Genomic DNA, 24,724 nt, shown 5'->3' with positions numbered 1-24,724 from the left:
GGAGCCGCGGTGCTGGCGGCGGCGGGGGCCGCGCAGCCCGGGCCAAGTGCGGGGCGGCGGGCGAGGGCGCGCGGCGCTGAGCCCGGCCCCGGCTCGCCGGGCGCGCACGGCCCAGCCCGGGAGAGCGCGCGGAGGCGCCGCCGGCCCCGGCGCCTGCGTCTGGGGAGGAGCGGCGCGCTGGGAGCTCGCCATGCCTGGCACCCGGCCCTAGGCGCGGGGTCTCGTTCCCCGGAACCGCGGGCCGGGCCGGAGCGGACCGGGCGCGCAGAGGAGCGGCCCCGCACCGCGCCGCCGGGCGCCGAGGACCATGCCGCCCCCCGGCCGGGCGCCGCCGCTCGGGCTCCTGCTGGCGCTGACTGCTCTCCGGTGCCCAGGTAACGCGCCCCGGACCCTGTCCCCGACCCCGCCGCCGCTCGCAAGTTGGCTCCCTGCGTCTCAAGTCCTGGGTAGATCTGGGGACCACCGGGGACCCCAGACATCCGCGGCGAGACCCCCGTCCGCCCGACCCCCTGCCGTCCTGCGGGTCCTTTCCGGGCGCGCGGGGGCACCCTGGGGCTCGCTCGGCCTCTGGGGCGGGGGTTGGGGGGCGCGCGCCCCGCGGCCGGGCCCCTCCCGCCCCGGCCTCCCCCTCCCCAGCCCGTTCCCCGCTCGGCCTCCGGTACCGCGGAGCCCGTTCCCAGGACACCTGCGGGGCCTTGAGGCCGCCCGGCCAGTGTGGTCTCGTCCGTCCGCAGTCCTTCCTCGCGCCCTCCTCGCGCCCCGTTGCGCCCTTGCCTTCAGCCTCGCAAAGACCCCCCCTCCCCGGCCAGGCCCGGGCCTCCCCCCCGCCCGCCGCCGGCAGATGCGGCGCCCCCGCGCCCGACCCCAGGCTGGCCGGGCAGCCGGGGGCTCAGGGCCGCCCGGACTGTGGCGGTGCCAGGACTGTGGCGGTGCCGGGGCTGGGCGGCGTCCGGAGCCCGGGGCCGCCGGCTGGCGCGGACAGTGACGCCCGGGGAAGGGGAAGCCAGGCGTGCCCGGCCCCGGGGAGGTCGCGGCGAATTCCCAGCGAAGGCGCCTCCCCTCCCCCGCCAAGGGGGCGGGGGTCACCCCGGGGGCGCGAGCCTCTTGGGGACCCCCCCGGAGGAGCTTTTTCTGGAGAGCACTTCTTCCCGTTCTCCAGGAGTCGACGCAGGCTTGCAGACATGATGTGGAACGCAGGCAACTTTAACTTTTCCTCCTCCACGTCCGGGGCGCCTGCCGTCCGCACCGCGCTGCCGGCCGCGGCCAGCCGCGTCCTCCTCCCCATGCCCCGGAGTGACCCCAGGCCGCCGCCGCGCCGCGGAGCCGGGGCGCACCTGGAGGCTCCCCCGCTCGCGGGGGCCGCGCCTGGAGCCTGCACGGGCGCCGGCCGAGCTCCCGCGCCCACGGCCCGGGTGGGTCTCCGGAGGCGCAGTCCCCGGCCTGCGCGCCGCCCGGCTCGCCGCCTCCCCCGGACCCCGGCCGCCTGCCGGGCCGGGCGTTGCAGCGCTGCCTTCCCCTGCCGTGGGGCGTGGGCAGGGGGCGTTGGTGGTGATGGCCGCCCCTTCCCGGGACGGCTGAGACCCGGTCCCCAGACGCAGGCCCTCGGGTTCTGGGGCCGTCCTGTGTCTCCACGGGGGTCCGCTTTCCTGGGTGGGCGAGCCCCGGGCGGGGCGGCCCCTTCCCGCGTGGGTAGCATCCACGGGAGGGAACGCGGGGGGCGGACTTGGCGCCGCGCTCGCGAGTGCGCGGCCATATGGGGCTGTTCTCCGCGGAGCCCGCGCACACCCGCGGCTGGGAGCACGCGGGCGCCGGCGCGGCTCTGCCCACGGGCGCCGGCCGGCTCGCTGGCTGCGGGGCAGGGGCGCCACGCCTGGCTCCCAGCCCCGTGCCCGCGTGTGTGGCGTGGCGTGGGCGAGCTCGCCCCCAGTGGAGCGGAGCGCCCAGCCGTGGCCCGCTCCGGCCCCGCGACCCGCGGTAACGCAGCGCGTGGAGGGGGCCAGCCGGCTTCTGCGTGGAGCCCGGATGGGGGACGCGCGTGGACCCGGGATGGGGAGACCCCGCGTGGACCCGGGATGGGGAACGCGCGTGGACCCGGGATGGGGAGACCCCGCGTGGACCCGGGATGGGGACGCGCGTGGACCCTGGATGGGAGGCGCGCGTGGAGCCCAGGATGGGGATGCGCGCGGATCCCGGGATTGGGGACCTGCGTGGATCCGGGATGGGGACGCGCGTGGAGCCTGGATGGGGGATCCGCGTGGATCCTGGGATGGGGAGACCCCGCGTGGATCTTGGGATAGGGATGCGCGCGGATCCCGGGATGGGGAGACCCCGCGTGGATCCTGGGGTGGGTGGGCAGATCCCTGGGTGGGCAGGTCCCAGGTCCCAGGTCCCAGGTTTTGGGGAAGTCTGGCGGAAGCCTGGGTTCCTGGATGTGTCCTTTGGCTCTGCCCGCCCTCCACCCCGTCCCCCGCACCTTCTCCCCTGCGTGGCCACGCGGGGCCCGGCCCATCCTGGCACTTTCCCCAGGACCGTCCAGGGCACGGACCCGGGGAAGCTGCCTAGGTCAGCTAGAAAGATGGGGAGGAGATCACGCCATGAGGGGAGGGGGAGGGAAGGGGAGCGGGGACCGGGCCTGGGAGACCCCAGTGTAGAGGGGCACGGAGAGCTTCTGCCGTCTCCCCGGTGTGGCCCACGACGATCCATCTGCCCGGAGTGGCTGGCATGTCCTGCAGGACTGGCTGGGTGGTTGGCAGCTGTAGATCGAGGCAGGAGCCCACGTCCAGATGGGCCACGGAGGGGCGGGGTGTGCTACACCGCACACCATGAGACAACAGCAGAGGTGGCCTGCCTCCCCCTCCCCCAGTCCTGGAGCCCAGACTCAGTTTCCCTGCTTGCCAATCCAACCAGGATGCCGTGCACCTGAGACCCTAGATGAGCTCACAGGGCAAGCCAGGGGTCAGACTGACATCTCACTATCCTCACAGGCCCTGGTAGCCCTGGCAGTGTAGATGGGTGGTTTGGGTTGGTCCAGGAAGACTTTTTGGAGTGGACGCTTTCCTTATCTGAGACTCAGAAGATCAAAAAGGGCCATGAGAGGAGAGTGAATCTTTCAAGGTTCTCTAGGCTTGGAGGAGAGACCAGCCAGTCCGTCCATCCATCCATCCATCCATCCATCCACCCTGCAGGTCTGTCTCATTGGGAGACACAGGTGCCCTGACAAGCAGTCATTCCAGGCCCAAGGAAATTGAGAGCTGGAGGCTGGTGTCACTCCTTTCACCCAGGCTCGGTTGTACAGCTTCCCGCCCAGTGTCCTTCTGCAGGGGAAGGGGTGGGAGGAGCCAGGTCCCGGGCACTGGACTTCCTTGTGCAGACCCTCGGGCGGCCTGGGTGCTGGGCACTCCTCCCCTTCCCCCATGCCCAGCTCCTGGGCTGATCAATCACCTCTCCTGTGCTCCAGCCCCAAAATGGTTACATAAAAAAATCAATGGAGTCCAATTTGACTCTCAGCATTTTACCACAGAGGCTGTGGTGTCCACTTTTCCCTGGGCTTGGGGAGCTGGGCATCTTGTAGCATTTACTTGAATTAACCTATTGAGGAGCAGCTCCTAATGTTTGAGCTTTGGGGTTTGCGGTGCAGGGCCTAGGAGGGTCCAGGGCTGTACTGCCCTCGGCAGCCCATGGTCACGAGAAGCATACAGCTTGTGTCTGCAGCTCCTGCATGCTCCGTCCTTGGGTTGGCCAAAGCGGCCAGGCCCTCTGGGCAGCAGGAGGGCCCCGGGGAGGGCGTGGGCTGCCCTGGAAGGTAGGCTGGAGGGCGGGGAGGACGCTTCTCCCTTGTCCCCACAGGTGCATTGACAGAAAAGTGGTGCTGGCCTCCGTGGACAGTTTTGATTCTTGGCAGAGGCAATGCCAGGCTGGGCTCTCCCACCCCAGTCGGGACTCTGTCTGGCTGTGGATTTCTTGCTACTTGCAGAAATGATCATGATCCAGATTTGGGGTTCTGATAAGAATCTGGGAGACCTAGACAATGTCAGCCTAGCCCTTTGACTTCTCCAAAACTCAGTTTTCCCGTGTGTAAGGCAGGCCCTGACCCTTGTTTCCTGCTGAATTTTTTCCTGGAAAGGTTTTCAGGCTGTCTCGTCCTCACGCTGGTCTGGTGAAGGGGACTGAGTGGTCTCCATGTTCTTGCTGTGATGGTCACTGCCCATGCCTGGATGTCAGTGTCAGGGCGGATGTGGCTCCTGTCCTTGGCAGCTGGCATTAGGTAGAAGACACTGAGCACGTGTGCTTGGGGAACACTGAAGTGGGGAGCAAGCATTGGTGATGGCTGGCATCTGACACTTAACCAAGACCTGAAGAGGAATCTAGCTTGGCTGTCTGGGGAAAAGCATTTCAGGTGGCAGAGGACAGCAAATACAAAGGCCCTGAGGCCAGGCCAGGCGCTGTGGCTCACTCCTATAATCCAAGCTACCCAGGAGGCTGAGATCTGAGGACTGGGGTTCAAATCCAGCCCGGGCCTGAGACTCTTATCTCCAAATAATCACCAGAAAACTGGAAGTAGCACTGTGGCTCAAGGATAGGGCGGTAGCCTTGAGCTGAAGGGCTCGGGGACAGCTCCCAGGCTCAGAGTTCAAGTTCCATGGCCGACCAAAAGTAAAAAGGCCCTAGGTAGGAATGAGAGGACTAAGGGCAGCAAGGAGGCCAGCGAGGCTGGGCTGACCTCCAGGCCAGGCCTGTCACTTAGCTTTCTCTGCTCAAGGCAGTGCTGGTGCTTTGCCACTTGAGCTACAGCTTCACTTCCAGCTTTTTGCCGGGTAATTGGAGATGAATCTCATGCACTGTCCTGCCTGGGCCGGACACAGACCTCAGCTTCCTGAGTAGCGGGGACTGTAGGTGTGGTCAAAGCGCCCATCACTTCCCTGGCCTGTGAGGGCTGTGGAAATGCCACAAGCCACCGACTTGTCTTCTATACTTTTGAAGCTCAGCGGCATCACGGACCAAACCAGGGCTCTCCACTCGTCTTTGTTAATGACTTTTTTTTTGTCGGTCATGAGTCTTGAAGTCTGGGCCTGGGTGCTGTCCCTGAGCTCTTCAGCTCAAGGCCACCACCCTACCCCTTGAGCCACAGTGCCACTTCCGGTTTTCTAGTGGTTAATTGGGGATAAGAGTCTTGTGGACTTTGTGTCTGGGCTGGCTTTGAACCTTGATCCTCAGATCTCAGCCTCCTCACCCAGCTTATTATTATTATTATTATTATTATTTTTTTTTTGCCAGTCCTGGGCTTGAGCTCAGGATCTGAGCACTGTCTTTGGACTTTCTCAAGGCTAGAGCTCTACCACTTGAGCCTCAGCACCACTTCCAGCTTTTTTTCTATGTATGTGGTAGCGAGGAATCGAACCCGGTCTTTGTGCATGCTAGGCAAGCACTTTAACCACTAGGCCAAACTCCCGGCCCCCACCCAGCTTATTTTGTTAATAAAGTTTTATCAGAACACAGCCATGCCTGTGTGTTCACACATCCCTTAAGGAAGCTTGTTGGAGATTGCGCATGTGGCTTCCCAGTTGAAGCCTTCAGAGTGGCCTTCAGCTGTGCAGGTCTTGTCTTCCAGTGTGTGTGTTCATGACTGCTTCCTGGTGTGGCCCAGAGCGAGGGCCTCCTTGTAACTTCAGAGACAAATGAGAACGGTGGGCTTGGTATCTCTTGGTTGAAAAAGAAAAACATATTGATCGAAAGTCGCCATCAATTCAGTGCTGCTTGTGAATGTGTGGGTTTTGGTAATTACAGTAGCATTTATGTAACATTTTAAAAATAGTAGCATATGTGTGCAAGTTATTTTTTGCTCTGCAGGCAAAGCTCTGCGGCTCACAGCTCTGGAGACCCCTTGTGGGGAGCTGCTGGGGGCTGCTGAAGAAGGCCCTGGGTTCTTTGCACAACGACTCCTCCCCCCCCCTCCATCCATCCATGGAATGCTTTCCTGGCCTTCCTTGCCTTTTCCTTGGCAGTACTGAAGTTTGAACGTAGGGCCTTGTATTTGCTGGGCAGGGTTCTGCGTGTGTGGCCAGCCTTGCTGGACCCTCCTGTGTCCACACCCCGCACAGTGGGGTGGCGGGTGTGTGTCACCTTGCCAAGCCCCGTGTGCTTTCCCTGCTGTGCTGTTGTAAAGGTGGATGCAGTTACCTCTGTGACACTGAGCTCTATGCCCATTCCCACAGAGGCAATGTGCCAAATGCAAAAGCAAGCCGCTACTTGAGACGGTGTTCCCTCTGGGCAGAGAGGTTCCTGGGACGATGGCTTCAGGCATGGCTGGATCCAGAGGCTCATGCTCTGCTGATGGAGCTTCTACTCTCTCCGGGATCTATTAGTTGTCTTTTCTCTGTGAGCTTAGCTCTCAGACTCTCCCTGCATCCTGTCCAGTGGTCCACAGAAGTCAAACACCTCTTTTCTAACCCTCCCGCAGCCACCCAGGACTGGCCGGTACTGGACTAATCTAGACTCAGGCTGACCCCTTACTCCGGGTCGAGAAGGGACTGGGAATGTTGTACTGGTCAGGCCCGCACCTCATCTCCGGGCCAGAGTTGTTTCCCCAAGCTGTTCTGGATAGGCTAGACAGGCTGGGAGGGCACCGGCAGGCCGGGACACCCACAGGCCGGGAGGACGCCCGCAGGCCGGGAGGACGCCCGCAGGCTGGGAGGATACCGAGGCCGGGAGGACGCCCGAAGGCCGGGGCACCGCAGGCCGGGAGGCCGCCTGCAGGCTGGGGCACCGCAGGCTGGGAGGACGCCTGCAGGCTGGGAGGATACCGAGGCCGGGAGGACGCCCGCAGGCCGGGAGGACGCCGCAGGCTGGGGCACCGCAGGCCGGGAGGACACCGCAGGCCGGGAGGACGCCGCAGGCCTGGACACCCGCAGGCCGGGAGGACGCCGTAGGCCGGGAGGACGCCGCAGGCCGGGGCACCGCAGGCCGGGAGGACGCCGCAGGCCGGGAGGACGCCGCAGGCCGGGGCACCGCAGGCCGGGACACCCGCAGGCCGGGAGGACGCCGCAGGCCGGGACACCGCAGGCCGGGACACCCGCAGGCCGGGAGGACGCCGCAGGCCGGGAGGACACCCGCAGGCCGGGAGGACGCCGCAGGCCGGGAGGACGCCCGCAGGCCGGGACACCGCAGGCCGGGAGGACGCCGCAGGCCGGGGCACTGCAGGCCGGGAGGACGCCGCAGGCCGGGGCACTGCAGGCCGGGAGGACGCCGCAGGCCGGGGCACCGCAGGCCGGGAGGACGCCGCAGGCTAGGAGGATACCGAGGCCGGGAGGATGCCTGCAGGCCGGGAGGACGCCGCAGGCTGGGGCACCGCAGGCCGGGAGGACACCGCAGGCCGGGAGGACGCCGCAGGCCAGGACACCCGCAGGCCGGGAGGACGCCCGCAGGCCGGGACACCGCAGGCCGGGAGGACGCCGCAGGCCGGGAGGACGCCACAGGCCGGGACACCGCAGGCCGGGAGGACGCCCGCAGGCCGGGACACCCGCAGGCCGGGAGGACGCCCGCAGGCCGGGACACCGCAGGCCGGGAGGACGCCGCAGGCCGGGACACCGCAGGCCGGGACACCCGCAGGCCGGGAGGACGCCCGCAGGCCGGGACACCGCAGGCAGGGAGGACGCCCGCAGGCCTGGCGGACGCTGCAGGCCGGGACACCGCAGGCCGGGACACCGTAGGCCGGGAGGACGCCGCAGGCAGGGAGGACGCCCGCAGGCCGGGCGGACGCTGCAGGCCGGGACACGGCAGGCTGGGAGGACGCCGCAGGCCAGGGCACCGCAGGCCGGGAGGACGCCGCAGGCCGGGGCACCGCAGGCCGGGAGGACGCCGCAGGCCGGGAGGGTGCCCGCAGGCTGGGAGGATGCTGCAGGCCGGGACACCGCAGGCCGGGAGGACGCTGCAGGCAGGGAGGATGCCCGCAGGCCGGGAGAATGCCTGCAGGCTAGGAGGATACCGAGGCCAGGAGGACGCCCGCAGGCCGGGAGGACGCCGCAGGCCGGGACACCCGCAGGCCGGGAGGACACCGCAGGCCGGGACACCCGCAGGCCGGGAGGACACCGCAGGCTGGGCGCCCGCCGGCGGGTTGGAGCCTCTGGTCCCCTCCTCCAGGAGATGGCGGTGGACTCATCCTGCCTGCCCTGGAGGCCGCCCTTGGGTCACAGCCGGGGAGTGGCGGGCCACGGGGGTGGGCGGGGCCGTGGGGTGGGCGGGGCTGTGGCTCAGTGGGGTGGGCGGGGCCGTGGCGCCGTGGGGTGGGCGGGGCCCCGCGGCCGCCCGCCCGGTCTTCTCCCGGGGGCTCTGGGCGGCTCCGGCCCAGTGGAGACCCTGCGCTGGCTGCTGGACTTGGGGTGACCCGAACCCCTGGCCTCACCGATGCTCGGCTAGGGGAGGAGGGGCGGGAAGGCTGGGAAGGAGGCTCCGGCGAGCCCGCCCCGCCCCACCCCCGGTGGGTTCCCAGGCGGCGTGGGGTGGGGTGCCCTGCGGTGCGGTGCGCGGAGCTGGGTGCGCGGAGCTGGGTGCGCGGAGCTGGGGCGGCTCCTCCCCCTCCTCCCCCTCTTCCTCCTCCCCCTCCCCCTCCCCCTTCCCCTTCCCTTCCTCTTCCCCCGGGGCGGGCTCGCCGCTGCCTTCCCACCAATCAACGCACGCCTGCCTCCCGGAGTGGGCGGCGCTGGTCCCATGCCGGTGGCTTGGCCAATAAGCGCTGGGCCCGGGCGGGGGGCGGGGCCGCGCATGCGCGCATGCACGCGGGGACCTCGCGTCCCCGAGGCCGCGCTCCTCGCCTTCCTCGCGCCGAGCAGTGGCGCGTGGCGGTCGCCGCCTGGCGTCGTGGGCGCGCTCGGCAGGACCCCGCGGCTCCACGCGCGGGCACAGCGCCGCCCGGCCTCGGGGAGGCCCACGGCGGTGTGTGCTCGTGCGTCCCCGTGTGTGTGTGCTCGTGCGTGCGGGCACACGCGCGTGTCCGTAACGAGCGTGCACACCAGGGCTTGAACTCGGGGCCCTCGCCTCTCCCTCGGCGCTTGCGCACGAGGCCGGCGCCCCCGGCGTGAACCATCCCCTGCGCCGGCTCCTCCCTGTCCGCCGCCTTTCCCGCCCTGGCCGGCTCCGAGCTGCCTGGTGAGCTGGCTGCAGGGGTCCCAGGTGGGAGCCGCTCCGCACCACCGCGCTGGGTTTCCGTCCTGGACCTGAGTAAGCTGAGGGGTCTGAGTGCACAGTGGACATTTGTGTGCGTCTTTTCCATGTATTTGGGGTACCGAGGAGTCGGACCCGGGTCCTTAGGCGCGCCAGGTGGGCCACTTCTGGCCCATGTGCGCTTATTTTTCCATTGCCTTTCTGGCTGCTTCATACCTCGAAGGCTGTCAGACAGCACAGACTCCATCTGCCAGGCTGCTGATGGGAGAGGTTCTAATGTGTCCCCTTCCTTCTATCAACAATGTTCCAGAAATTATCCTCATCCACACACCTGTTCATGGGGGACCTCAAATGCAGGGACCAAGTATTGCTGACATGATCCAGTTAGGGTCACACAAAAGTCTCTGTGTGACTGTCACCGTCCTGGTCTCCCTTCTCTTCCTGTCCCTCACCTGGGCTGCACCTGGACCCCTCCACGTGCCCCTGCCACATGGTGTTCTCTGAGGGCCAGGGCCCCTGTGTCCACGCAACCATCCCTGTTTGCAACATAGATTTGATGAGGACGGTGCCTCTGCGGGGAGAAGGGTCTGCCTGCCCAGAATGCTGCTTCTGTCTAGAAAGCAGGGTCAGCAGAGGTGGTGAGAGTCTCAGGGACAAGAGAGGAGGAGGAAAGCGGAGGCTGGCTGCTCAGTCTCCATCAGGTGGACGGTGGGGAGTCTCCTATAAATGATCGTGGGGGGGTGTGGGGCTAGGAGAGCCCAGAAGAGCTGAGGCTGGTAGGCTGTCAGTCCCCAGAGGCATCACAGTGGCCTGCTGGGGGCTTTGTCCAGGTGCTGTTATGAGGATGGGCTCCTGTGGAGGAGGGGAGGTCCCTCTCCACCCCGGTCCCCCATGCAGGGCTTTCGTGGTGCCAGTGGGCTCCTCTGCTGGTGTGAGAGCAGAGCCTCCCCACCCCTTCCTCTGGGTTGCTTTTCTTCCTAGCCACGCGGTGCGGTCACGCTTGGCAGTGTAGAGACACTCAGTCCTTGTCCCTCAACCCCGTCAGCCATCGGCCCACCCCGGGCTTGTCTTTGGCAGAGCACAGAGGCTCAGCGACCCAGACAGGCCTCTGTTTTGTGTGGCAGCTCTTTGTTCAGAGAGCTTTCTCTCCTGCTGTGCAGTGCGAGTGGCAGTGATTTCATTTAAAAACTGTAATGGCTCGGGTTGTATGAATATCCTTTCTCCTGTAGAAGGGAGCCCGTCCCCGGTCTCAGTCTTGACGCTTCCTGTGAGAGGCCCGGTCGTGTGCCTCTCACACCCGGGCTCCCCTGATGTGTCACGTGTCGGGCCATGCTGGAGACTTGGGTGGGTCAGTGAACAAAGTGGGCACACATCGTGGTGGAAGAGGCAGCTGAGAAGAGAGTTGGCAGACATCCTGGTGGGGAGAGGCAGACGATAGACAGAAGCCATGAGTAACACGGGTTTCAGGGTGAAGAGCCACGGACAAAGGAGCTGTGGGGAAAGAGGACAGGGGCCCTGGGCGGGAGCTGCCATTGTGGACAAGGTGACCCAGGAGCTCTGTCCAGAAAGACCAAGTTTAGGCAGCTATGTGAGGCTTATGAGAGAAAGTTGGTCATGTGGCTGCCTGGGGCAGGGGGCTCTGGAAGCTGGAGAGAGTCGAGTGCCAAGGCTGGGCTTGTGCACTCTACATTTTCCCTGAGTAGAAAGGAGGGCTGGGCCAGTCTGTGCCCCGTGCCTTTCCATCTCTACATTTCCAGCAAGGGCAGCCTGCAGAGGCACCCCTCACCCGTGAGCAGGGGTGGGGGGCAGAGCCGGAAGTGGGGGGGGCAGAGTCAGCAGTGGGGGGCAGAGCCGGCAGTGGGGGGGGCAGAGTCAGCAGTGGGGGGCAGAGCCGGCAGTGGGGGAGCAGAGCCGGCAGTAGGGGGTGCAGAGTCGGCAGTGGGGGTGCAGAGCTGGCATTGGGGGGCAGAGCCGGCAGTAGCAGGGGACAAAGCAGGCAGTGGGGGGCCCCTCTTGACACACTGGGCCAAGACCTGCCCAGTGCCATCCACTTGTGAGTGGCTTGGGGAGTAAATGCCACCTGCCCTGGCTGTGGCCCTTCAAGTGGGCTCCTGTTACTCCAGCCGGATGCATGGATGGAGGAGGCCTCGTTCCCGGGCGTCTTCTGGGGTTGGTGTTCAACCCTGAGCACCTCTCAGATTAGAACTTACCGGGGTCTCCCCTCAGACGTGGAGGAACCTAAGCCTCACGGAAAGCATCCTGGGTCTGCTCTCCTTCCCCCCCTGCCTGTTACAGGGCAGGGTCGAGACCCTGAGGGGCCAGGAAGCCCGTGGCCGCCTGTCGCCCGGAGTGGCTGAATAATTCATCTCTCCGCCATCTGTCTGTCATCGCCGTCTTCCTGTCTAAGTCTTGCCATCTATCATCTATCTGTAACCTTTCTATATTCCCACTGTATCTTTTTGAAAAAACCCCACTTGTTTTCCTAACTTTCACCTTTTCCCGCAACAAACCCTGACCATGGAATTTTCCTGATGGATTCCCAGCCAATAAACACCTCTTGATTAGATGAATAATAAATGGCATTAGGAGAAAGTTTTGGCACAAATATAGGATTGACACCTGCTTGCCAAGACAGCAGTGTGCTGTAAACATCGGGGCAGAGTTAAATATGCAGATGCACCTCCTGCATCACCCCCTCTCATAAATGTACAAACAGTACTGCGCTGTGCCTAGGCCTGAAGCTTGGCTTCCTTGGGCAATTAATTAATTGACTTATTCGGTAAAATTGTTTGCTTGTTCTTCTCTGTTCTTAGGTCTGGCAAAACATGATTATGGACTCTTCTGCTTAATAAGAAAATCTTTTCTAGTTACTTTTGTGTTTAAAAAAAAAAAAGCCCTAGCCTGAGGAGATTGGGGACATTCTCAACCTGTCGGATGGGTTGGGGGTCAGAGAATCTTCCAGACTCTCCCAGTGTGGCTCTTCTGCAGCCCTGTGGAGGTCACGTTGCCCTATGCAGGTGTCTCTGTGCGACTCTGGTCACCCAGGCTCTGCTCTTGACTTCTCTCTGCCCCGCGGTGAGTGTGTTTATCTCAGGAGCTTTGCATAGGCTGGGACTGGGGTTCCTCAGGGCCTGGGCATTAGTCTAGGATTAGACTTGGGTGTATAGAACTGGAAAAAACAAAATAATAAGGGCTTAAACAGAAGAGAACTAGATTTTTGTCTCTTGCTGTTGCTATGGCGATCCCATGATGTCTAAAGTCTCTCCTGGCTGCTCTGCCAGCTTTAGCTTGTGACCTCTATCTTCACTCTTGCCTCATGATCCCAGATGGCTCCCAGAGCTCCAGCCACCATCTCCACCTTGTGGAGCCCAGGTGCCCCTGCCAGTTGTGCTGGCTTCTTTCAGCAGTGGTCTTAAGTCTTCTGTGAGGCTTCTACTTGATCTCATTGGTCAGAACTTAGTCAGTGGCCACAGTTGCAGGAGAGGCCAGAAAGTACTCAGCTGCCATGAATAAAGCCCAGGCTGGAAGTGGGGCTGTGGCTCAAGGGGTAGGGTGGTAGCCTTGAGCTGAAGAGCTCAGGGACAGCGCCCAGGCCCAGAGTTCAGGTCCTGTGCTGCCTTTCTACAAGCCAGGTGGGGTCGGGGTTAGCAGGCAGTGGTATTTTCCGGGATCAGGATTTGGCTGTGTGATCATATTTAATTGTCAGCACAGTGTGAGCCACACGTTCTTTTCTGGCAGGAATTGGTTTCTAAAGGGAAAGGTGTTGGGCGTGGAGACCTCAGAGCATCTTTTCTCTCCCATGGCTACCTGTTTGTCCAAACAGTCTCTGATCTGGGTTCTGCTTTCTCTGCTTCCTGGGATTTGGTTTCTTCCTGTTCTTCCTCCTGCAGGCTCCAGGCTGTTGTGCTGCAGTTAATCAATCCCCAGGAGTGCTAGGTGTTGGTTTTGTGTTTGGTATTACATTTGTTTGTGCATTCAAATTGCTATTTTTATAAACCTGCTGGTTCTGTTCCCTGGGTTTGCGTTTAGAGAAAGATTATTTGTGGAAAATTCTAGAAGCCTACGAGCTAACTGGGAGAAGGAGAGGCTTGCTGTGTGTGGTGCCCAGTGAGCCTGGCCCCTCACGTGGGAGTGTGCCCAGGCTAATATGCTCCCGTGCAGAGCCAGTCCTGAGAACTCTGGGCCTGGCAGTGCCTGGTGCTGCCCATTCTGTGGCCGGCGCTGGTCTTGTGGTGTGTCCCGTCGGCGGGACACACCTGCTGTGTGTTGGCCATGGCTCTGGGAGTCAGCTGTGCTGAATGGAAGCTCAGCCAGTTCTGTGGGAAACTCCACACTGCTTCGGTGGGAGCTGGGCTGGCCCCCTCTCTCAACTCCTCTCTGCTGGGAGTGAGAGCCGTGTGGGTTGGTGTGTGTGAAGCAAGCCTGCCTCACTGGTGAGTAGGAGCGGCGGAGGCGGCTCCTGGGCTGTGGGGCTGGAGGCCCGCTCCCCTCCATCCTGACCTGGGTACGCTCTTTCACTCGTGCACATCTGTCTCCAGACGGTGCACCAGTGATCACTCTTGTTACGTGTGTAGCAGCGTTTAGAACCCTTTGTTCAGCCCTTCCCGTTTGCTTTGGCCTGAGTTCACGACACTACAGGCTCAGGGATAAGTTTGGTTCCAGTGTATGCAGTGCCATTTCGAGGAAGCCTGGAGTTGCCTCTCCACCCGGGCTTTCTGCGTCATGCCCAGCAGCTTCTGGTTTCTAGGTTGGTGGCGTCCTCCACGTGCGTCTCTCCTCCCTGTTTCCATGGACAGATAGTCTTTGCGATTCCATCTGCTTGATAGGCGTCTGCAGTGGTGTGGCGCTGTTCGGGGGAAGGAAGGAACAGCACTTGTCACTCGCTTCTGTCACATGTCAGACTTGGGATCCATCTTTTTAGGAGCCAGGATTTAGGAGGGACTCCCTTGGATGACAGCAGGATGGTATGTGTGATTGACAGGGGTCTCACTACCTGACAGGGGGCCCAAACATTGGAGCTCCAGTCTGCTGGCTACTGTTTCCTCCTTTCTTTGTGTTCATACCCACTCACCCCTCTGACCTTCTGGAGTTGTTCTGAGAAATACCACGGCTCATCTAAGAATTGTCCATGTTGTCTTTAGTTTGAGGATAATGTGTTTGCTTTGAATGGACCCGGTCTTATCCAGGATGTCCTGGAGAGAGACTCTGAGGGTTCTTCAAGGTCCGAGGCTGAGCTTCTGTTCCTCTGATAGCCTGTTCCTTCTGCGTTTAGTTGAAAGGAAACCCTTTGGAGATTTTTTTCCCCCTTGTGACTGGCTCCTAGCTCTCCCTTCCATGTTCCTCTCCCCAGTAATTACATTTGGTTTGGAGATGGCTGATGTAGCTAACATCCTGGCCCGTCAGAACATGGCTTCCCTGTTGACCAATCAGAACATAGCGTCAACTCTCACTTGAGGTTGCCTGCTAGCATTCCTCATGGCCAATTAGAATATAGCATCCCCTTAGCCAGTTAGGGCATACCTCCTCGCTGGCCAATCAGGACATAGCCTGCTCACTGGCCAATCAGAGTATAGCATTTCTTGCTTTGTCAGAGAACAGCTTCCTCCTTATGCTGCCTTACTGAGAGCCTGGCCTAGTAGAGCAGTGTGAGACTGCCGGGACAAGGCGGCCCTTCCCTCCCACCTCTGGCTGCTGCTTCATTGTCTTTTCCTTTGCTCCAACCAGCCAGCTCCCTTTTTCCTTAAGTAGGTTGGAGCTGATTTTTTTGTGAGTTGCACCTAAAAGACAACTGAAGACAATGCTTCAGGGCACATCCTGCAGTGAGAGTCTAGATGTGCACACAGATTCTGTGGGGCCAGGATTCAAGGCAGAGAAGTTTATATAACATCCCGGCCAGCACAATTTGTATTCCCAAAGCATGATTGGGAGAGAAAATCAGAAAAGACAGACTGTAGCTGTCAGCCACAGGCACGTTGGCATCCATGGCCAGAAGTTAAGCCCCCTGGCTCTGTCCCCCTCAGAGGGTGGCGTGGGTGCTGATGCGGGATGGAGCCTCGGATCCACTGGGAGCAGCCTCTGAGTGTGGAAATTAATCCAATCTAGCCTTATTTACATATCTTAAAGCTCCAAACGGGCTTATCTCAGAGAAGAAACAGAATGAGATCCTGCTTGGAGACTTGAGTTATTGTAATATTTCAGTGGGTACCAGGGGCGTCAATTACTGCACTGCCATTGGTCTTTTACGACACTGACTTTATTACCTTCATCTGGATTTATATGGCGTTTGACAGAGTTTGTATCGGTGGATGCATAAAACACCATTTGGAGGTGCCGGTGGCTTTGTGCCTGAGCAGGGCCCTTGGAGGGCTAATGAATCATGAAGTCACCTATCCATTCCACTTGGTGGCATGAGCCCTGGGGTCCCGCTGCTTTGTGTGTACCTGGCTGAGGCCTGGCTGGGGTTGCTGAGGGAAGGGGGCTTGGCCGAGGGGCTGTCTGTGGGAAGTCGTATTCAGTGTCTCCCTAGCCCTAGTGTTAAATATTATGAAGTAGCATTTCAAAAAGAAAAAGAGCCAGACAGAAGTGTTTCTGTGACGAGTTCTTGTGAGGGGGGGGACTCAAGGTGTGCTGGCACCTGGGTCCCAGCCAGACTAAATCAGGGTTGGAACCACAGCCCCCTCTCACTGGCACGGTGGTGTACTAACCCCTCATCAGGTCGGCCTGGACTGAGGGATCATGGTGACCCCTGCCCCAAGGGGACAGCGACAGGTCTGCACGGCGGATTTGACTCCACTCCTGAGCACCGGTCGTGCATGGCTGGAGTGAGTTTCTCTAGGAAGCCCATGCATTTGGGTCATCAAGTAAACCTCTGGTTAATAACAGCACAATATAATTAAACAAACAGTGGGGGGTTGTATTAGTTGGTTTTCTGGGCACCAGGAATCTACCTTGGTGTATAGGTGTGTAGGGGCTAGGTTGAAGGGCCACCTCCAGCAGGGGCATGTGAAAAGGGAGGGAGAGAGGGAGGGAGGGAGGGAAGGAGGAAGGGGGGAGGGTAGGCATGTTTATACACGTGTGTGTATGTGTGTACACATGCATTTGTGTGTAGGAGTGTGTGTGTGTGTGTGTGTGTGTGTATTCTGGTTTCCCTTTCCTTAGTCACTAGAATTGAACCCTGGGGCTGAATCCCAGGATTCAGAGGCTTATACTTCCTCATGGCTCTGGGAAGACCCGGCCTCTGAATGCTGGTGTTCAGCTGTAAGAATAGTGACCTCCTGAGAAGGTTGACCACCAGATGAAAGCAGGAGACGCATTTCCGTGCTGGGTCACTGCTTCAGGGGGTGTGCAGATGGAGGTGGGATTTCTTTCTTGTTTGGCCAGTCTTGGGGACTGTATTCCGGGCCACAGCACCACTTCTGGCTTCTTTTGTGTGTGTGGTATTGAGAAATCAAACCCAGGGCTTTCTGCATGCTAGGTGAGCACTCTACCACTAGGCCACACTCCCAACCCCTAGGGCATCTGATTTTTGAGGGTCCATCTGTCCTTCATGACCCCTCCTCCATGCAGAACCAGGCACTGTCCCCTGTCCTCAGCACCTTCCATCTTGTTCCAAGGGGCTCCCGGTGCCATTTGTGGAAAATGAAGAGTGCACTTTACAGAGTGGTCACTGCTCTGGGTGCCGGGGTCACAGTGCTGTGTCACTGTCTGTCCAGACTGTGATGGCTCCATGGTTATAAGGAGCATTTGCTGGGTACTGCATGAAGCAGCGTCTCCCTTCCTCTCCTGGAATGGCATCTGAACCCGGTCTGAGGCTGCCGTCTGGGCCGTGTGGTGGCTCCTCTGCTTATCTGTTCCCTAGGAGTGGGTCACAGGAGGGCAGGAGAAGGAGGAAGGAAAGAGGCAAGGTCACACACAGCGTCCCTCAGGTCCAGTCACCTGTTCAGGGGACCCAGGAGGGGCACCTGCTCCCGTCCACCAGGTCAGAGCTGAGGCCAGGCGAGGCGGATGCAGGTCGGGTTCTGGAGGAGAGCCGAGAGGGACACCCTGCTGGGGTTGGGGTGGGGCTGCTCCCCCAGGCCTAAGGATTGTCCTGTACCCCTCAGAGACATTCTCGTTCAGATGCCGTCATGTTCTTGTTGGAGAACGTTTTCCTTCCCCCCAGGCCTGCGTGGTGATGAGCTTCTCCTACTTTAAATCATGGGGGTGTGAGAGGGCGGCTGACAGAAACGGTGGGGAGCAGGCAGCATACGGCTTTGCCTTCTGGCGGGGTGTGTGTGTGCATGCGCGTGTGTGCATGCATGCGTGTGTGAACTCCATGTGAACTCTTCCATCTTCCCCTCCCTCCCTGTCCAGCTCGGAACCAGGTAGGAGCTAGCAGGTTGTATGTGTGCACCCAAGTGTATGTGTATTGTGCATGTGTTGAGTGTGTGTGTGTGTGTGTGTGTGTGTGTGCGCGCCTGCCTGTGTGTGGGTTGTCGAGACACAGTTGCCCACGGGGGTGGCAGGGCTGTGCTGTAAGCTTCAGGCAATTACTAGTTCTTTCTCTGTTCAAGGTGACTGTCAAAGCCCTGCAGAACGCTCTCCTCCTGAAACGGGAAGTGTGCAGCTCCATTCTCCTGCACACGGATGCCTCTCTTGATCTCCTAATCATTACTCCCTTAGGTTCAGCCATGTGACATTCAAACTTCTTTCCTTGTTCAACAATGAGTCCAATCTGTCCACCTGTGTCCCTAATTGAGCCTGGTGTTTGGGTGAGGGCTGGACCTGAGACCGTTCCTGTGCATTGTGTTTATTTGCCTTTGTCTCAGGGTGTGTGTGAACATAGGTGAAAGGAGATGCTGTGGAGAGGGGATGTAGCTGAGGGAAAGCGACACCGATCCAGAGGGAGCGATGGAAAGATGGCTCTGGAAAGACCTCTGGTTGACATCACCATTACTGATCAAAGGAAAGGTTTGATGACATTAGCATCTAGACTGGGAATAGGGAAGAGATCCCCCCTGGCCCAGCTTTATGTTCCTGTTGTCAACCTTCACCCTCTACGCTTGAAGTCGTGTGTGTGTGTGTGTGTATGTGTGTGTGTGCGCGCGCATTTTATTTTCTCATCTCCTGGACTTCCCAGGATGCTGAGGTCTTGGCACCTGTCATCACACCTACAAGATGTCTGGAGGCTGGAAGTGCCCTCCTCCAGAAGGAGGCTGGTGGGTCCCAGCGCCTGCCACTAACCTCCTGGCACCTGTGCTAGGACTCACCAGTCAGGTCTCCAAAAGAGGCAGTGTCCATCACACTCACAGGATTTGCGTCTTTGATAAGCAGCGCCTGCAGGAAGCTTGGAAGCCCTGGCCTGCTTGGAGGAAGGTCGGGCAGGAGGAGGCGCTCTGTGAACTCCTCTTCCAGGTTCCACTGGTGACGAGTGGAACAATGGGCCGAGCCGGCCCTTAGCCTGTTGGGTAAATGCAGTTTTATTGGAGCACAGCCACACCTGTTCATTTCTCTGTCACCAGGCTGGTTTGGGCTATGCAGGCAGAAGCTCTACCGTGGGGCCTGTCAGGCCCATCTTGGCTAGAGGGCCACCCTGCTGTTCAGACTCTCCACAGTGGAATGAAGACGAGGCCACGAGGTCTTGTGGTCCATTCAGGGGACTGGAGGACTGGGGTCACTTCGAGGCCACTTGTCTGTCCTCTAGAGGTGGGCTGGTGTGTGCCTGGGGGCAGGGCTCTTTCTGCTTCTTCTGAAGTCTTACTGGGTGACCCTTGTCACTTTGGGCCTGCATTTACTGAAAAGCCTTCTCTGAAGGTAAAACGTGGGTGATTCCACGTGGTGCCGTTTGATTCTGGAAGAGAAGTGTGAATGCGTGCAGGTTTCTGCCCTTTTCCCTCTGTGGTTCAGAAGTGGCCATTGGTATCTGTTGGATTCTGTGTGTGGGCCAAACAGGACAGGCGGCTCTGCCTGCGGTGCTGAGTGCAGACAGTGAGGTGCGGACAACAGGCTGGGGGCCGTTCACAGAGGGGGGCCTCTGCCGGGTGTTTGAGGACCCTGTCTCCAAAGTCTTCTAGTGTCACGGTCTGGAGCCCGTCCAGGTTGAGGCCGAGGGGCACAGACCCTGCCTCTCAGTGTGAGAGGGACAAATGACTTCCTAAGAGGGGCCCAAGGGAGGCAAGACCAGGTTACCACCACCCTTGACAAGCACCCTGGCCACACATGGCGAGAGGGAAAAAGAGTGGTGAGCAGTGGTGGCTGCGCCTGGGTGGCGGGCAGAGGCCTGTCACACGTGCTGTGCTGGCAGTCTGAATCCTCAGGGTCTGGGAACCCGCCTTGGAGAGAACCAGAGAAAGCAGAGTCCTGGCCTTTGTCTCCTTAACAAATAAATGTATGCTTCTGTTTTGAGCAATCGGCGGCAATGCCCCAGCCAGGCAAATAGACACTAGATACCACAGCCAATCAGAAGAGACACCAGACACCATAGCTAATCTGAAGGGACTCTCCATACCACAGCCAATCAGAAGGGACACCAGACACCATAGCTAATCAGAATGGACGCTAGACACCACAGCCAATCAGAATGGGTGTTTTCTGTGCATCTAGCCACTTAATGCAGTTTTCTTCTCTACCTCCGGATGGCTTGGCTCCCCCTCGGCCAAGGTTCCGGGGATCACAGCGATCCTCTTTCTTGGCAGCCTGTGCTGTCAGGATGGACCGCCGTGCCAGGTGCCTGGTGCAAGCGTGGGAGTGTGTGAGGCGTTTCTGAAGGGCCAGCATGGCTGCTGGCAGACGGTTCCCTCTCCATCACCCTGTGATGGCGGCGTCTCCGGTAATTGCCACAGGTTAAGTAATTAGGAAAAGGCCCAGGAATGTCATCAACCTCTGAGATGCTTGTGATTTGTCAGTGGATCAGGTTGGATCCTGGCAGCAGTTTGGGCCCTTTGTCTTCTAAGCAAATCTCCTTCCCTGACTAGTCAGATGCTCTGAGGGTTAGGATGGACCCCTGACTGAGGAGCCCTCCAGAAGTGGTGTCTGTGATTAACCCTGTGGGACTTGGGCAAAGACATCGCCCATTTACATATGCACAGAAATAAGGGCACGTGTTCTGGAAATTAGCCATGGGCAGGTACCAAACTTGTTCATGGACAAAGGCAGCCCATGGGGGCTTAACACTGGGGTTGCTGTTTTGACTTATTTGTCAGTACTGGGCTTGAGCTCAGGGTCTGAGCACTGTGCTTGGGTTTTTAAGTCTAGAGCTCTACCACTTGAGCCTCAGCACCACTTCTGGCTTTTTTCTATGTATGTGGTACTGAGGAATTGAACCTGGGTCTTCATGCATGCTAGGCAAGCACTCTACCACTAGGTCCTTGGTCCTTGTTCCATTTATAAGAGCACATGTCCCTGGGAGCTGACATTTGGAACCAAAGGTGCCTGGCTGTCCTGTGGCTTTGTGCAGAGCTTGCTGGGGTCTTCTGGACAAGCCCTGTGGCTCTTCACCCAGAGGGGACCCTTGCCACAGCTTTGTGTGATCCACGTTGCCACTCTATCCTAGAGATCAAAGCCCGTGTGCAGGAACGTGTCTCCACTGGTTATTTAGCAGCATTGATTCCCACCAAATCTGTGGAGTTCTGGAGGTTCTGCTCTGTATACACAGGATGCTTGATCTTTTGGTTTTAGAAAAGGGGTTTTAGGAAAGTGTTTGGAAAGCTGTGATTTCTCAACCTCCCTTGAGCTACTTTGCAACTCTTCCATGACTTACTTAGATTTATATTCAAATTGACTCCCTTGTTTTTAAATGTTATAGCCAAGTTTAGCCTTGTCCCAAGGCCCAAGTCTTGCAGGATCCTTCTGATTGATAGTGCTGGTTATTCTGCTTCCTAACCCCAGTAAGATAAAGGTACCTGTAAAAACCATTTCCCTTGTTTCCTGCCCCAAGTAAGGTGTGTCCTGCCATTATCTGCTGGCCTCAAAGCCGTGTGCTTTGTCCAGCATCATATGTGGTCTGGGAGCTCTGAGATTCCTGTCTTCAAACTTTCATCTCTCTAGGCAGACATCTGTAGCGCAGGTGCTACAGGGCTGGGCCCAAAGTCTTGTGACTATTTCTATGACCCACTTTTTGTTTTTCTGCAAATTATTATTGTAAGGGGATATACAGTGCTTTCTCAGCTTACTGTTCACTGGCTTCAAAGTGAATCTCTCCAGAGGAGCCTCCGTCCAGGTGCTCAGATTAGGGCTGTGCCCAGTTGATTTACCACTGTCTGATCTGAAGGTCGATGCCTTGGGCTTTACTGCCCAGTTGACACAGAAATCCTGCTGGTGGCTGATACATGCAGGGAGGAGAACTCAGATATCCCAACACATACCTTTGGCCTCAGATCAGTGCATCCCTTGTGCTGTGGTATGCAATGCTGCCGTCAGCAGGCGCCCCCCTCCCCTAGTGGGTTTCATCACAAGGGGATGGATGGTTCCAGAATGTAGGAATGTGTTGAGGCCAGGTGGAAGACTCCTCAGCTGGAGGAAGGCCAGGGAGGGGTTACATGTGTCCCTGGGCACTGTCATCTATATTAGCTGTGTTTCCTCTAAGCAGAAGATGCCAAATGATGCCCCGTGAACTCATTCTGGCTAACTGACATAGTTTGCTTTGGTTAAGGGGAATGGGGGGGAAGGGGCCAACGTATATTGGAATAAAGCCCCCATGCATCTGGTATTTATTTTTTGAAAATTAGCGTCAATTAGTTGTACAAGGAGGTTTCATTTTGATTTTGACATGTCTATTATGCATGCAATGTACTGGGGGATTCTCAACCCTGCCTTATTTCCTGGGCTGGCTGGAAGCAGACCTGCGGTCCTCCTCTCAGACACAGATGGGTGGGGCTGCTTAGAGTGTTCTTGCTTTAGATAAGACACAGGCCCACAACTGTGCCCAAGTCCTCCCTGCTCCCTCTTGCTCCTGACCCTAGGTCTGTCAGTGAACACTGGTAATCACCGTTGAACTGTAGTGTTTCCTGTGGTAGCCAAGTTTTTGTCTGTTCTCCAGACTGTGAGGTATTTCCAGGGGACTATGGGATTCAAGAGTAGTGACCACCATCTTTGGAGAAGGAGAGAGATCCCCACATATTTACCATGCCAGCCAAGTTAGTTGGGCAGATGCTCACATTTGCATCTCTGTCTGGTTCCTGCAGGTGTTTGACTTTCTGACCCAGCATCCAGCTAAGATGCTGGGAGGAGCCCTGGAGGCAGACAGTCTGGGGAGGGGGTGGGCAGGGAAGCCCCTCCTGAGCCCAGATGCAATAAAGCTGCCTCCTGGGCCCCTTCTGAGCTGAGTAGATTGGAGTCTGTTTCATTCCTAATGAGTGAATTGAATAGCTCCCTGTAGGGGAGCTTTTACCCAGCTCTTTCCCACTTAGACCCACTCTTCTTCTCTCCTCTCCTCTCCTCTCCAAGCAGCCGTCTGCTCCCCAGCTCTCCTGAGAAGTCTTGGGGGTGGCCCTGCTCTGCATGGCGTTCCCAGCACAAGGTCACATTTTCCTTATGTAATGTAAACGTCCAGTTCCTCAGGCTCTCAGCATCTTCCCTTTTGGAGAGGAGGGTGGGAGGTTGGCTGAGGCTGAGTGAGGCCCCCCCCCCCCCAGCCTGAACCTGTGGCTGGGAACCAGCATGGCCTGTAGAGTTGCTGTGCAGATCCAGATTTTGAAGAAAAGCCGGGAGTCTGAAGAATGTTTCCCAGAACTGGGAACTCAAGTGTGGTAGGCAGGTGGTCTGTCATTTGAGCCACACCCCAACTTGCTTTTGCTTTCCTTTCTAGGTAGAATCTCAGATTTTGACCAGGGGTGGCCTCTGACCACAGTTCTCCCACCTATACCTTCTGTGTGGCTCTGTATAAAGGCTTTCATTATTTATCATAAAAACCTTCTTTGTATAATACCTAACACAATATGGTTGTGCTGTATTGTTTGGGAAATGTTGGCAATATGTCCCTGAATGTTCAGAAAAGTGGCAACCATTCACATTTCTTTTGGGTCAATAACTTGGTATGCTGTCCAGACTCATCTGTGGGTTCAGTCATCCTTAGGGCCAAGTGAATTAATAGTAACAGCTGGCTTTTGTTGAATGCTTACCGTGTAGGAGGAACATAAAGACTTTAAAATTCAAAAGATGTTTCTAGAAAGTTCCTGAGGCACTGTTTGGAGCAGAGCTGTTGAGTGGCAAGGAGAAGTTTTGCTTTAGAACAAGTCAGATGAAGAGAAGCCAAGGAAGGTGAGCAGGGCCGAGAGGGGGCGTGGGTTTGCGGGGAGTCACCCTCCCTCCTGCTTTTGCTCATTTGTTTGTCTCCCTGGGGGTCTTCCTCCCACTCTACCTCACCAGCTAGCGAATGGGTTGGAATATGTTTCACCGCTGATCGGATTGAGTTGGTTCTTTGCCGCCTCTGTCATTTCCTGGGCCACCAGGGTCCCAGCCTCTGGTGAGGCCCCGTCCTGAGGCCCCAGTGTCTGCTTCGCAGGCTGTCTGCAGGTGGGATTGGCAGGGCCGGTCCGGCCTCGTCCCCTGAGCCTGGTAAACAGGGCAGCTGCCTGGGCCAGATGCCATGGTGAGCTCACAATTCCAGCAGCTTCCCGGGGCCCTGCGGCCTCCGCTCCCTCCGCCTGCGCCATAAAGAAGAAGAATTTCTTGGCTGACTCGGAAGCAGGGTGACCGCTGAGGGCACGGCGGGGCCGTCATGGGGCGGGGTCTTCGTGTGGTGAGGTTCTCGTGTGGTGGGGTCCTCGTGTGGTGGGGTCGTCATGGGGTCCTCGTGTGGCGGGGTCCTGGTGTGGTGTGGTCCTCGTGTGGTGGGGCCCTCGTGTGGTGGGGTCGTCATGGGGTCCTTGTGTGGAGGGATCCTCATGGGGTCCTCGTGTGGTGTGGTCCTCATGTGGTGGGGTCCTCATGAGGTCCTCGTGGGGTCCTCGTGTGGTGGGGTCCTCGTGTGGCGGGGTCCTCGTGTGGTGGGGTCCTCGTGGGGTCCTTGTGTGGTGGGGTCCTCATGGGGTCCTCGTGTGGCGGGGTCCTCGTGTGGCGGGGTCCTCGTGTGGTGGGGTCCTCGTGTGGCGGGGTCCTCGTGTGGTGGGGTCCTCGTGGGGTCCTTGTGTGGTGGGGTCCTCATGGGGTCCTCGTGTGGCGGGGTCCTCGTGTGGCGGGGTCCTCGTGTGGCGGGGTCCTCGTGTGGTGGGGTCCTCGTGTGGCGGGGTCCTGGTGTGGTGGGGTCGTCATGGGGTCCTTGTGTGGAGGGATCCTCATGGGGTCCTCGTGTGGTGGGGTCCTCGTGTGGTGTGGTCCTCATGTGGTGGGGTCCTCATGAGGTCCTCGTGGGGTCCTCGTGTGGTGGGGTCCTCGTGTGGCGGGGTCCTCGTGTGGTGGGGTCCTCGTGGGGTCCTTGTGTGGTGGGGTCCTCATGGGGTCCTCGTGTGGTGGGGTCCTCGTGTGGCGGGGTCCTCGTGTGGTGGGGTCCTCATGGGGTCCTCGTGTGGTGGGGTCCTCGTGTGGCGGGGTCCTCGTGTGGTGTGGTCCTCATGTGGTGGGGTCCTCGTGGGGTCCTCATGGCGTCCTCTTG

The 24,724-nt window shown here is 59.2% G+C and overlaps 1 protein-coding gene across 1 annotated transcript in view; it reads left to right on the top strand.

The window, feature by feature from the left end:
• Nucleotides 1–259: 259 nt before the first annotated feature.
• The window catches only part of Tmem132b (transmembrane protein 132B), a 101,851-nt gene continuing 77,386 nt past the window's right edge, over nt 260–24,724 (top strand). The window contains exon 1 of the mRNA XM_090319891.1: nt 260–374. Coding sequence (XP_090176017.1) covers nt 308–374 — 67 coding nt within the window. The 5' untranslated portion in view covers nt 260–307. The remainder of the gene's footprint in view (nt 375–24,724) is intronic.

The sequence above is a fragment of the Megascapheus bottae genome, chromosome 28 (genome assembly GCF_031878675.1).
Source record: "Megascapheus bottae isolate mThoBot1 chromosome 28, mThoBot2.hap1, whole genome shotgun sequence".
Classification (NCBI taxonomy): Eukaryota; Metazoa; Chordata; class Mammalia; order Rodentia; family Geomyidae; genus Megascapheus; species Megascapheus bottae.
This window is presented reverse-complemented; position numbering and strand designations above follow the sequence as displayed.